Source organism: Salmo salar, chromosome ssa27, assembly GCF_905237065.1.
Source record: "Salmo salar chromosome ssa27, Ssal_v3.1, whole genome shotgun sequence".
NCBI classification, from domain to species: Eukaryota; Metazoa; Chordata; class Actinopteri; order Salmoniformes; family Salmonidae; genus Salmo; species Salmo salar.
Window position 1 is genome coordinate 21,760,984 of NC_059468.1, and position 14,458 is coordinate 21,775,441.

The window sequence follows — 14,458 nt, forward strand, 5'->3', positions numbered from 1 at the left end:
AGCTGTTGAGTTTAGAGGAGGATCTGCATGCCAAATTGTCTGTGTCCTTGTGCGTGTGCGCGTGCGTGTGCGCGTGCGGTGTGTGTCCAAGTCCCTCCTCCACCTGGGGCGAGCAGCCATGCTGCAACTGAACAGCTGGGCCCTCTTCTGCTAAACCCGCCAAAAGACTAGCAGCAATTTGGCACTTGATGAATCCTAGGGAGAACACAATTAAGGGTCTGTGCCCTAAATGACACCCTATTTCCTATATAGTGCATTAAAAGTAGTGCACTACATAGGGACGATGGTGCCATTGGGGACGCACACATTTCCCCCTCCATCTACGCCCTGATAGCATAATGCTCCTCCAGCTCTTCTGCACAATACAATCTGATGTTTGAGTGTAATTGTGAAGAACAAACGGCTTTTAATCATTTGTGAACGTCCATTTGTTTTCTTTTGAGAGATGCGTCCTTCCCGTAAATCGTTGGCTGCTTGGTACACAATGGTACACAAGGACGGGTCGAGAGCAAAGCATATCTCTTCAACAGGCTTTCTGTAGACCTGTAATCATACATGCACTCATGCACGATCACACTCTCACAAACACACACACAGTGCACGAACAGACTACTAACCAAGTGGAATAGCTTGAATGAATTACTTGACACTTGGCCTGTAGAGGCCGCAGCATCCCGGCCCCCCTTTCTTAGTGATGCCCTCACAAGACCGCTCCTAGCTCAGAGGTCAGGGGTCAGGCCTCAGAGAGAGGACTGTGTGTGTGTGTGTGTGTGTGTGTGTGTGTGTGTGTGTGTGTGTGTGTGTGTGTGTGTGTGTGTGTGTGTGTGTGTGTGTGTGTGTGTGTGTGTGTGTGTGTGTGTGCGCGTGCGCATGTCCGTGTGTGTGTGTGTGTGTGTGTGTCCACATGCGTTTGTGCATCTGTGCATGTGTGTGTACGTGAGGGGGTGGGGGTAGGCACTATAGGCAGTTGTTCTATTGGGGGAGGAAGAGGAGGAGGAGGAGGAAGAGGAGGTAGAAGAGGGGGAGGAGGAGGAGGAGAAGGAGGAACAAAGGACAGAGGTAAAGGGGCTTCCATTGTGTTTGTCTGTGGACAGAAGACAGTACAGCATCTGTCACAGATGCCTTAGCCCTGCCACACTGGGGACAATAGAATGACCAACTGTCCATCTCTGAGGATGAAGTGGTGATAGCCTGTGGGTGCGGTTGTGGGCAGAAGCTTTGGATTCAATAGAACAGCATCCATTTACTACGGTCTGTCTAAAGCCCCAAAGAGGAGCAAACAGCTAGGGAACTACCCTGTCAATTAATACATGGGCTCTATCCCAATTATCTCTTCTTTCTCCTTGAATGTGCAATATTCACTTCCCTTCATGGATTTGAAAAGAATTGACTGGTATGGAAACTCCCTCTAGCCCATGAAAACATCAATCCATGCTTTTACATTTGTGGGAGTAGTGAACGAGTGCACACTTCAGGAAGAAGGAGAGATTATTGGGACGCACCCCAGGCATGTGCAAAACAGGAAGTGGGAAGTAATGTCCCAAAAGCAGGGTCATAACAATGAAATGATAGACCCCAAAGGGCTAAGACAAACATGGAACACAAGGCAAGAAAGACACACTGTACGGCTAACTAATATAACATATGCTAAGCATTTGCAGAGAGAGTGTTTGTTTTATATTGGTGTCAAATTGTCTGCCTTTGCAGCTTGGATGCACTAATTAGATGGAATAAATTTGCCAAATCTCTCATCGAATTCACACACTCATTGAGAGTTTTCCTTCTCCTTTGATGTCTTCCCACTCCAAGCATTGACGGGAATGCTAGGAATACTGCACTCAGGAGAAACTCCCTCATCCCCCCTTCCCCCCATCCTCTCCTTTAACATATCATCCACATGAATATCTCCCGCCTCTGGGAAATATGGGAATTCTATCCTCTTCTCTCTTCTCCCTTCCCAACACATCTCTCCTCCATGCCGGCTAGTAACAGTATATCCGTAGGTCTGCAGCACAGAGATACTGTATATCTTGTCACTGAGAGAAAAATCAATGAGGAATATGAATAGATCCCAACCCAATCCCTTTCTTTACGAATCAGGTTTGGTCCAGATAAGCCTCCGTTAGTCTAAAGTCACAATCTAACCTCTGTTCTTAGCTAGCTCCACAAACTGCTAGCTAGATAGTGATACACACACAAACCCACACGGCCAGACAGCTGTGCTGAGGTTGGAGAAACAGTGTTGTACGTGAGGGGCAGAAAGAGGCCAGCAGGCAGACCCTGGAGACCTCATCAACATGCCACATTAACGCAGATCTCTCAACAACCTCAATAATAATAACACACTGTAGAGTGCTACAATACAGCAGACGGCCAATATAAAAACCTCCCCCGTAGAAATCCATCGCATTTCTGAATGCTGCCACATCCATCCACACAAGCAAGCAAAACTAGCATCATATTACAGACTGTTAACATACTGTGAAGGGACAGAACTCTCCGAAACAATAGCACACTGTACACTGATATAATACAGGCCAATATGAAAAACATGCTGTGCATTTCAGCATTGTAACACAGTTAATGAAAAAGGTAGTGAAGGCCAGCATGAAAAATCTCCTACCGAGAAATGCAGTGTATTTTGGTATTTTGACACGTCCATCCAGACAAGCATTCTAAACTAGCATGCCGTTGTATGGTGCTAGTTTGTTAATAAACATGGTTGGTATCGAGCTAGGTCAACCACCAAGCTGTTCCCTCCCTCCCTCACTTCCTTTCGCTATCCTTAATCTCCTACTCTGTCCTGTATGCCTTTAACAAGCATGGTGGAGAGGGTGAAGGGACTTTAACAAGCATGGTGGAGAGGGTGAAGGGACTTTAACAAGCATGGTGGAGAGGGTGAAGGGACATTAACAAGCATGGTGGAGAGGGTGAATGGACTTTAACAAGCATGGTGGAGAGGGTGAATGGACTTTAACAAGCATGGTGGAGAGGGTGAATGGACTTTAACAAGCATGGTGGAGAGGGTGAAGGGACTTTAACAAGCATGGTGGAGAGGGTGAATGGACTTTAACAAGCATGGTGGAGAGGGTGAAGGGACATTAACAAGCATGGTGGAGAGGGTGAAGGGACTTTAACAAGCATGGTGGAGAGGGTGAAGGGACTTTAACAAGCATGGTGGAGAGGGTGAAGGGACTTTAACAAGCATGGTGGAGAGGGTGAAGGGACTTTAACAAGCATGGTGGAGAGGGTGAATGGACTTTAACAAGCATGGTGGAGAGGGTGAAGGGACTTTAACAAGCATGGTGGAGAGGGTGAAGGGACTTTAACAAGCATGGTGGAGAGGGTGAAGGGACTTTAACAAGCATGGTGGAGAGGGTGAATGGACTTTAACAAGCATGGTGGAGAGGGTGAAGGGACTTTAACAAGCATGGTGGAGAGGGTGAATGGACTTTAACAAGCATGGTGGAGAGGGTGAAGGGACATTAACAAGCATGGTGGAGAGGGTGAATGGACTTTAACAAGCATGGTGGAGAGGGTGAAGGGACATTAACAAGCATGGTGGAGAGGGTGAAGGGACATTAACAAGCATGGTGGAGAGGGTGAATGGACTTTAACAAGCATGGTGGAGAGGGTGAATGGACTTTAACAAGCATGGTGGAGAGGGTGAATGGACTTTAACAAGCATGGTGGAGAGGGTGAATGGACTTTAACAAGCATGGTGGAGAGGGTGAATGGACTTTAACAAGCATGGTGGAGAGGGTGAATGGACTTTAACAAGCATGGTGGAGAGGGTGAAGGGACTTTAACAAGCATGGTGGAGAGGGTGAATGGACTTTAACAAGCATGGTGGAGAGGGTGAATGGACTTTAACAAGCATGGTGGAGAGGGTGAATGGACATTAACAAGCATGGTGGAGAGGGTGAAGGGACTTTAACAAGCATGGTGGAGAGGGTGAATGGACTTTAACAAGCATGGTGGAGAGGGTGAAGGAACTTTAACAAGCATGGTGGAGAGGGTGAAGGGACTTTAACAAGCATGGTGGAGAGGGTGAATGGACTTTAACAAGCATGGTGGAGAGGGTGAAGGAACTTTAACAAGCATGGTGGAGAGGGTGAAGGGACTTTAACAAGCATGGTGGAGAGGGTGAATGGACTTTAACAAGCATGGTGGAGAGGGTGAAGGGACTTTAACAAGCATGGTGGAGAGGGTGAAGGGACTTTAACAAGCATGGTGGAGAGGGTGAAGGGACTTTAACAAGCATGGTGGAGAGGGTGAATGGACTTTAACAAGCATGGTGGAGAGGGTGAAGGGACTTTAACAAGCATGGTGGAGAGGGTGAAGGGACTTTAACAAGCATGGTGGAGAGGGTGAAGGGACTTTAACAAGCATGGTGGAGAGGGTGAAGGGACATTAACAAGCATGGTGGAGAGGGTGAATGGACTTTAACAAGCATGGTGGAGAGGGTGAAGGGCCTTTAACAAGCATGGTGGAGAGGGTGAATGGACTTTAACAAGCATGGTGGAGAGGGTGAAGGGCCTTTAACAAGCATGGTGGAGAGGGTGAAGGGACATTAACAAGCATGGTGGAGAGGGTGAAGGGACATTAACAAGCATGGTGGAGAGGGTGAAGGGACATTAACAAGCATGGTGGAGAGGGTGAATGGACTTTAACAAGCATGGTGGAGAGGGTGAATGGACTTTAACAAGCATGGTGGAGAGGGTGAAGGGACATTAACAAGCATGGTGGAGAGGGTGAAGGGACTTTAACAAGCATGGTGGAGAGGGTGAAGGGACTTTAACAAGCATGGTGGAGAGGGTGAAGGGACATTAACAAGCATGGTGGAGAGGGTGAAGGGACATTAACAAGCATGGTGGAGAGGGTGAATGGACTTTAACAAGCATGATGGAGAGGGTGAAGGGACATTAACAAGCATGGTGGAGAGGGTGAATGGACTTTAACAAGCATGGTGGAGAGGGTGAATGGACTTTAACAAGCATGGTGGAGAGGGTGAATGGACTTTAACAAGCATGGTGGAGAGGGTTAATGGACATTAACAAGCATGGTGGAGAGGGTGAATGGACTTTAACAAGCATGGTGGAGAGGGTGAAGGGACTTTAACAAGCATGGTGGAGAGGGTGAAGGGACTTTAACAAGCATGGTGGAGAGGGTGAAGGGACTTTAACAAGCATGGTGGAGAGGGTGAATGGACTTTAACAAGCATGGTGGAGAGGGTGAAGGGACTTTAACAAGCATGGTGGAGAGGGTGAAGGGACTTTAACAAGCATGGTGGAGAGGGTGAAGGGACTTTAACAAGCATGGTGGAGAGGGTGAAGGGACTTTAACAAGCATGGTGGAGAGGGTGAAGGGACTTTAACAAGCATGGTGGAGAGGGTGAAGGGACTTTAACAAGCATGGTGGAGAGGGTGAATGGACTTTAACAAGCATGGTGGAGAGGGTGAATGGACTTTAACAAGCATGGTGGAGAGGGTGAAGGGACATTAACAAGCATGGTGGAGAGGGTGAATGGACATTAACAAGCATGGTGGAGAGGGTGAAGGGACATTAACAAGCATGGTGGAGAGGGTGAAGGGACATTAACAAGCATGGTGGAGAGGGTGAAGGGACTTTAACAAGCATGGTGGAGAGGGTGAATGGACTTTAACAAGCATGGTGGAGAGGGTGTTAACAAGCATGGTGGAGAGGGTGAATGGACTTTAACAAGCATGGTGGAGAGGGTGAAGGGACTTTAACAAGCATGGTGGAGAGGGTGAAGGGACATTAACAAGCATGGTGGAGAGGGTGAATGGACTTTAACAAGCATGGTGGAGAGGGTGAATGGACTTTAACAAGCATGGTGGAGAGGGTGAATGGACTTTAACAAGCATGGTGGAGAGGGTGAAGGGACATTAACAAGCATGGTGGAGAGGGTGAATGGACTTTAACAAGCATGGTGGAGAGGGTGAATGGACTTTAACAGCATGGTGGAGAGGGTGAAGGGACATTAACAAGCATGGTGGAGAGGGTGAATGGACTTTAACAAGCATGGTGGAGAGGGTGAAGGAACTTTAACAAGTATGGTGGAGAGGGTGAAGGAGAGAGGCAAAAGATAGAGAGAAAGGGAAAGAGAGAAAAGAGAGAATGGAGGGAAAAGAAAGCAAGAGGGGGACAAAGGCATGGAATTTCCGCAGGCCAGGCTTGTTCAGTGGGGAACAGCAAACAATAAGGCCATGAGTCAAAAATAAACATTTGGCTCAGATATGAACCACTCTGGTTATACCAACCAGTGGCATGATTAAGAGAAAGCAATGTTTTAAAGTCTGCATTCATCAATTGATTACTTTCAGTAATGATCCCATCCCATGTGGAGTCTCACTATACTGCAATGAGAGAGAAATAGAGGGAGGGAGAGAGAGAGAGAGAGAGACATCTCCTGGTGAGACAGCAGTGTAATAGGACATTGATCTTTCCCAGCGTGTCCCAGGGACCCATCCTGTTCCACAGGGTCAGCATCCATCCATCCATCCATCCATCCATCCACCCCCTTCCCCAATCACCCTCTTATCCCACCCTTCCACTTCTCTCCTTCCCCCTTCTCTGCCCTCTTCCAATCCACAATCATCCCCTCCCATCCCCTGTTACTCTCCCTTCTCTTCCCCTTAACCAACCCCTCACTCCCCCTTTACCCATTTCTCCCTATTCTCTCCCTCCTCTCCCCCTCTCATAAGCCCATGCATGAGTAATGCACCCCTCTCTGACCCTGTGCTGACATCTAATGTTGAGTGTGTTTTCAACTACATGGTGAGAGAGTAGCACTGCCCAAAACAGCATGGACAACGCCTCAGCGCTGTATACTGTAACACTAGAGATATCTTACACGTTATAACACAGAGCCAGTCAATTATGCAACTGCACAACTGCACTTAATCATACGTAGCCTAATAAAAATGTATGAACATGTATTGGTCATTCTAATGTGCAGCTCACTTGTTTACAACATGCAGGTTCACAGTTCACACACATGTTCATAAGGGAACCTATGCACACAGCTACAGGGTCCACCACCACACTGGTACTGCAAGTCATCCACTGCACGTGTCAGAATGCAAGAAATGTGTCCAATAGTGGTTTGTAGTGGTTGGAGCAGTACCAGCTGCCACTGTGAGCCTGGTGAATGGGGGTGAATGGGAAAACGCACAGAGCACAGCCCCACAACCTCTAGTCCTCTCCTCCTCCCCTCAGCAACAGCCAGAGCAGGCTAGGGATTCACCTCAGGGATTCACCTCAGGGACTGCAGTAAATATGTTCACACACTACGACCCTCTGACATATGCAGTCTTTTCTACTTCCTTACTTTTCTGCAAACAGCATGGTGTGAAATCCAGCTCAAGGGAGAACTTGTGTTTCTTGTCATTCTGAAAACATGCTCAATTCTTCTCATCAGCTCTTGATTCAATGGTCAGAGTCGAAACTGTATTCCCCAAAGCAGTAAGTGAAAGCAACAGGAAAACGTAGGCTACAAAAATACAAATCTTTGTGCATTACTTTTGACCAGGGCTATTTGGGACAAGCTGATAGAATAGGCACAGGTACCAGCAGTACAGTCGAAGAGGACAGATCCCTGTAAGGAAAACTTTAGTCCACGTTAAACAATCTCTACCCTCAACAACATCAACATACATCTTCAAATCTGTATTTCATTTCGAGATTCTAGTCTACCAGAGAGAGAGAGAGAGAGAGAGAGAGAGAGAGAGAAAGAGCGAGAGCGAGAGTAGTCTGCTGCACAGTACATATAGTAACAGTGGATGATATCTTTCTCGGCACTCCCTCTATTTTCAGCATGGTGACCGAGTTAATGATTAGCCCAGCAGTTGTAGCAGCCGTACCTGTTTGCCAGACGTAGACAGTTGGTTTGGTGTCGGCTGCAGTTTGTGCCTCCGTGGCTCCAGAGATCCAGAAGAGGACCAGCGCTAGCCTCCAGAGAGAGGGGAGTAACCCCCTCCACACACCCAGTGTCCCCTTCACTCCGCCGGGCAACCCCATGGCCTTCACAGTGGGACCACGGTGATAGTATCCACACAACCAAAGAAAACCAAATAGAAAAAGAGTGGAGAAGGCAACACACACGGAGACACACACTGAGGGAGCGCTCAGACACAGTGGAGGAGAAGTGTACTCTGCTCCCTGCTCCGTCCCTCCTCTAAGAAGAAGTAATCCTGGGTGAATGAATGGTCCTCCTCTCCTCCCCTCTTTCTCTCTCTCTATGTGGTGGCTAGGCCAGCCAGGGGGAAACAGGGAACAATAGACCTCTAAGCCGAGGCTGTTGGTGTTGCTGCGTCCTGCGTGTGCCGGGCTGATGCAGCACCTCCCTCTCTCTCCCTCGTCTCTCTCTCTCTTGCGCTCTCTATCGCTCGCTCGCTCGCTCGCTCACTACCCTCCCTCTCGCTCTGTGGCTCTCTCGCTCGCTCTCCCTCTCTTGATCTTGATCATACTCTCTCACACTTGCCCTCCCTCTCGCTCTCCCTCTCTCCCTCTCTCCCTCTCTCTCTCCCTCTCTCCCTCTCTTATTTTTTGAGCTGGTGCTCCACGCTCCCATCAATGGAGGCATGCAGCTGGACCGAGGGGGGGGGAGAGGGGTGTGTGTCTTCTGGTATTACGATCCCTGTGATATTAGTGCTTCCCCGGGACACCATGGGGGGCACAGTTTGGACGTCCCCTAGCACTACACAGCAGATTCAAATAGACAACTAATCATCAGGCTTTGAATCAGCTGTGTAGTGTTGGGGCAAAAACCAAAGTGTGCACCTCTTGGGGTCCCGAGGACCGAGATTGGGAAACGCTGGATTAGGAGTTAGGTTTATTGTTATGGTAACAATTAGGGTTAGGGTTAGAATTAGTGTTAGGGGTTAGGGGTTGGATTTAGGGGTTAGGGAAAATAGGATTTTGAATGGGAATCAGTTGTTTAGTCCCCACAAGGATAGTAAAACGTGTGTGTGTGTGTGTGTGTGTGTGTGTGTGTGTGTGTGTGTGTGTGTGTGTGTGTGTGTGTGGGAGGGAGATAGAATCCTGAAAAACATTATAGATGGAGGATAAAAAGCATCTGCATCATGTTAAAATAAAACAATGAATTATTGATGTCAGCTGGGTTTGACCTTGTATGATATTCAAGCCAGAGACCCAACGTCCTGCAGTGCGCACACACACACACACACACACACACACACACACACACACACACACACACACACACACACACACACACACACACACACAGAGTCCTGTTTCCTTATTATCCACAGGACAGGAGCAGCACTCGATTAAACCAGACTATAAATGTGATCCCCTAAAGGTAGCGGCTGGTATATCAATCAAACAATACAATGGACATAACGGTTACTCATTCTACCCATAATGCAGCTACCCATAAAACATATCCAACATCATTATCATAATGATCTAAATCTCCAGCACAATTTTATCAATAAATATATTTTATCTGATTTACCAATGAATCCTTCTGATGTGCAGCCTCTATATAGACGGAGCCAGTCAACCACACACTCCTTCGCCAAGGGGGCTCAAGAGACCCTCCCCTCCCCCAATATCCTCGACCACAACCCCAGCACCCTACTCCTCTGCTCCCCATGACCCCCCCTCCCTCCTATACCTCCACAGCCTGTCATCCCATTATGTAGTTCCACAGCCAGTAGGTTCATTTAGAGAGATCTCACCCCCTGCTAGTGTGACCAGGAAGCCCAGCCAGAGCCAGCAGGACTCTACTCACCCGCTCTGCTCCCTAAGCCCTGCTTCACATAGACACATGCAGGGACGCACATACACACACGCACGCAAAAACGCACGCAGGCACACACACACACGACGTGGCGCTGGGCCCAGGTCATAACCTCTGCTGGCGTTGGGGACGCTCATGCCATGCACTGCTTCACACACACACACAATGCCGGACGCACGAACAGACGGACACACAGAAACATACTGTGTCAAGCTGTGTGTATATAATGACAACAGACAGCCGTCTGAATGATTACTTTTAACATTTTATTCAGTTTAGAAACTACGAAGTTCAGTTGTCCTCTTATCCTTCCCTTCTCTCCAGGCACTTCCAGCAGTCCCCCCCCTCACCACCCACCCTGATCCCTCGTTGCCCTTCTGGCCTCCCTCTCTCATGCCAACATCAGTCTTAACCCGGAGAGCAATGCCAAGTGGTCACATGGACCACTCTGAGAAGGAATGGAGGGAGAGAAAGAGAGCGAGAGGGAGCGAGAGAGAGTGGAAGGGAGAGAGAGAGGGCTTACCAGAGGTTTAAATGGTTTTGTGCACAACCCTGATTAGAAGGAATCAGCTGGGTGGATTACAGCTTCAGCCGCTCTCGTTTAAAACTTACAAACAGAGGCGGGCACTGAGACCAGACTCCCTGTAGAATGAGACCAGACTCCCTGTAGCACTGAGACCAGACTCCCTGTAGCACTGAGACCAGACTCCCTGTAGCACTGAGACCAGACTCCCTGTAGCACTGAGACCAGACTCCCTGTAGCACTGAGACCAGACTCCCTGTAGCACTGAGACCAGACTCCCTGTAGCACTGAGACCAGACTCCCTGTAGCACTGAGACCAGACTCCCTGTAGCACTGAGACCAGACTCCCTGTAGCACTGAGACCAGACTCCCTATAGCACTGAGACCAGGCTCCCTGTAGCATGGGCATCACTAATACTAGCGCCTCTGAAGTCCCAAGCAGCTAAGCACCAGACACAGAGAGAGAGAGGCAGAGGTGGCAGGATAGAGTTAGAGAGTTAGAGAGTTAGAGAGAGAGTTAGAGAGAGAGTTAGAGTTAGAGAGAGAGAGAGAGAGAGAGAGAGAGAGAGAGAGAGAGAGAGAGACTAAATCATGCAAAACAACACTTGACACTATGGAACACAAAGCTTTTAGTATCTCATCCTGGAATACACAAGGTCTGAGGTCACCTGCCTTTGGCCCGAAAAGCAGGAACCCAGACTTCATCAAAGAAAATATATACAAATGGAAATATAGACATTGTCATCCTACAAGAAACACTGTATAAAGGAGATGGACCCACTGGTTGCCCCCTAGGTTACAGAGAGCTGGTTGTCCCATCCACCAAACTACCAAGTGTGAAACAGGGAAGAGACTCAGGGGGTATGCTAATTTGGTATAGAGCAGACCTAACCCCAAAACAGGAACATTTTACATCTGGCTAGAAATGAATAAGGAAATTATCTCAACAGAGAAAAATGTCCTCATATGTGCTACCTATATCACCCCAATATAATCCGTACATTAACGACAGCTTCTCCATCCTAGGGGAAGATCAGCAATTTCCAAGCTTAGGGACATGTACTAGTCTGTGACGACCTAAATGCCAGAACTGGACAAGAACCCGACACCCTCAGCACACAGTGGGACAAACACCTACCTGGAGGTGACATTATTCCCTCCCCCATATGCTCACCTAGACACAACTACGACAACATAACCAACAAAACGGGTCACAACTCCTGCAGCTCCATCGGGCGCTGAGTATGTACATGGTAGGCTTCGAGGCGACTCCTATAGTAGTCCTGTAGACTACTTTATCACTGACCTCAACCCAGAGTCTCTTAGAGAACGTACGCGCAATGCCGTCGGTGGTATGCCAAATAAAAATGTGATTTACATAAAATTATATATATATATATATATATATATATATATATATATATATATATATTTACATTTGAAACAGTTTTAAACATTTCTATTTATAGTTTTTTTCTCGTCTGAAATGCCTCGTTTCACTGCCAAAAATAAAATGAAACCATCTAGTGTTCAGCGAAATAACAACACAATGTCAAATACAGGTAGCCTTAGTCAAATAATTAACATCCAATCACATTAACTGTTAAGCTCTCACGGGAATTCCACTAACGGTCCGTATGTAGCCAAACGTAGCTGCTGCTCGTTCCGTTTGCTCGAAAATGTATAAATGGTTAAACAAAGTAATGTCCACGTCCAGAGAGACACATACCAGCTCTACTGCTAGTACTGCTACTACCAGCAGTACTACACCTGCACCTGTCAACGACACAAGTTGTTCTGCTTCCAAGAGCACATCCAATGCTAGCATCAGTAATTCTACATGTGTTGTTAGCTCAGCTAGCATGGACACCGACAGTTGTGAATCTGATGCAGCCAGAGCTACTGCCCCCTTACCTGGGAAAGCACCGAACAACATACAGGGACGTTGGACCATCGAAGAGGCACAAATATGAAAAATATGAAAAATGTAAAATATGATGAGAACTACTGTACATTGATTTGGGGTTCACTTAAATTGGAAGTAGTGCCTTTCCTCAGCCACAGTGGGTTATATGTGCAAATGTTCTATCTCAAATGTACTAACTCGAATGTACTAACTCGATGAAACCTTCACTCTTTCGCAGACATTTAGAAACAAAACCTGGCAATTTGAAAAAATATGCCATGGGAGTTTTTTGAGCGAGAATTAAGACGACTTTCGAGTAATAAGTCATGTATAAAACCAACAGATACCATTAATAAGAAGGGGTTAGAAGCGTCTTATATGGTGAGCTACCGAGTGGCTAGGACAGGCAAGCCCCATACTGTTGTGGAGGACTTAATTCTTCCTGCTGCCGCGGATATGGCTGGGACAATGCTGGTGGAAAAGGTAAAAAAAACTATACAGACAACTGCTCCATCAAACAACACTGTTTCACGACGCATCAGTGACATGGCAGGAGATGTTTTGAAACAATTACTGCTTCGCATACAAGCCAGTGAATTCTATGCGTTACAGATGGATGAGTCAACAGGCGTGGTGGGCCTGGCACAGCTCCTGGTATATGTCCGTTACGTTTATGGGGGGTCAATTAAGGAAGACATCCTCTTCTGCAAACCACTGGAAACCAGGACAACAAGAGAGGATATTTTGAAATTACTGGACAGCTTTGTGACATCAAATAGACTTTGGTGGTCAAGATGTGTTGGTATCTGTACTGATGGCGCAAAAGCCATGATAGTGAGACATAGTGGAGTGGTAATGCGCATGCAAGCAGCATGCAAACAGTTGCACAGTTACACTGCAGCATCTACCGAGAGGCTATTGCTGCCAAGGGAATGCCTGACAGCTTGAAATATGTTTTGGACACTACAGTGAAAATGGTTAACTTTGTTAAAGCAAGGCCCCTGAACTGTTGTGTATTTTCTGCACTATGCAATGATATGGGCAGCGACCATATAACGCTTTTACAACATACAGAAGTGCGCTGGTTATCAAGGGGCAATGTATTGACACGTTTTTTTAAATTGAGAGACGAGATTAATGTTTTCTTTACTGACCATCATTTTCACTTGTCTGACCACCTGCATGATGACCAGTTTCTCACACCACTGGCCTATGTGGGTGATGTTTTTTCTCGCCTGAATGATCTGAATCTAGGATTACAGGGACTCTCTGCAACTATATTCAATGTGTGGGACACAATTGAGGCTATGATTAAGAAGTTGGAGCTCTTCTATGTGTGTATTAACAAGGACCTTCCTCTATGCCCTCCCTCTAGTCCACTTACCAATATCTGAACAAGAGTGCCTCATCGAAATTGCAACAAGCGGTTCTGTGAAAATTGAATTTAATCAGAAGCCACTGCCAGATTTCTGGATGGGCTGTGCTCAGAGTATCATGCCTTGGCAAATCGCGCTGTTAAGACACTGATGCCCCGTAACCACGTACCTATGTCAGAGTGGATTCTCAGCCCTCACAAGCTTGAAAATGAAATACAGGCGCAGACTGTGTGTGGAAAATGATTTAAGACTGAGACTCTCTCCAATACAACCCAACATTGCAGAGTTATGTGCATCCTTTCAAGCACACCCTTCTCATTAACCTGTGGTGAGTTATTCACAATTTTCGATTAACAAATGAAGTTGTATATATAAGATGACTAAATAAAGAGCAAAATTATTGATTATTATTATATTATTATTTGTGCCCGGGTCCTATAAGAGCTCTTGTCACTTTCCACGAGCCAGGTTGTGACAAAAACTCACACTCATTCTTATGTTTAATAAATGTATCGCATAGTGTGTGTGTGGCAGGCTCACAATAATGTCAAAAAACAACATTTGAGAGTGCTCTGGCCCTGGTGCTGGAGGGGGTACGCAGCTGGATGTTGAATGTTTGAAGGGGTACGGGACTTTAACATGTTTGGGAACCACTGTTTTAGAGCATTCACAGTCAGTCCACTTACAGCCCTATCACACTCTACTTGAACAGAGCTATGCTCAATCATGAGGCATCAAAGCCAAGGGAATTGAATAATATTAAGAAATGCTATATATTGAAGAAAAATAGTGGAAATCTACCAAAAAACAATTAGACAACAACAAATTCAATCCCTTCTAGAATATTTCCTGCAGTCTCA

At 46.7% G+C, this 14,458-nt stretch overlaps 1 protein-coding gene across 1 annotated transcript in view; it reads right to left on the reverse strand.

Annotated features, from left to right (window-relative positions):
• The window catches only part of LOC106588717 (thrombospondin type-1 domain-containing protein 7A-like), a 170,657-nt gene extending 162,224 nt beyond the window's left edge, over positions 1 to 8,433 (reverse strand). Inside the window, exon 1 of the mRNA XM_014177994.2 lies at positions 7,887 to 8,433. Within this exon, the coding sequence (XP_014033469.2) occupies positions 7,887 to 8,043 (157 nt within the window). The 5' untranslated portion in view covers positions 8,044 to 8,433. The remainder of the gene's footprint in view (positions 1 to 7,886) is intronic.
• Positions 8,434 to 14,458: the final 6,025 nt, after the last annotated feature.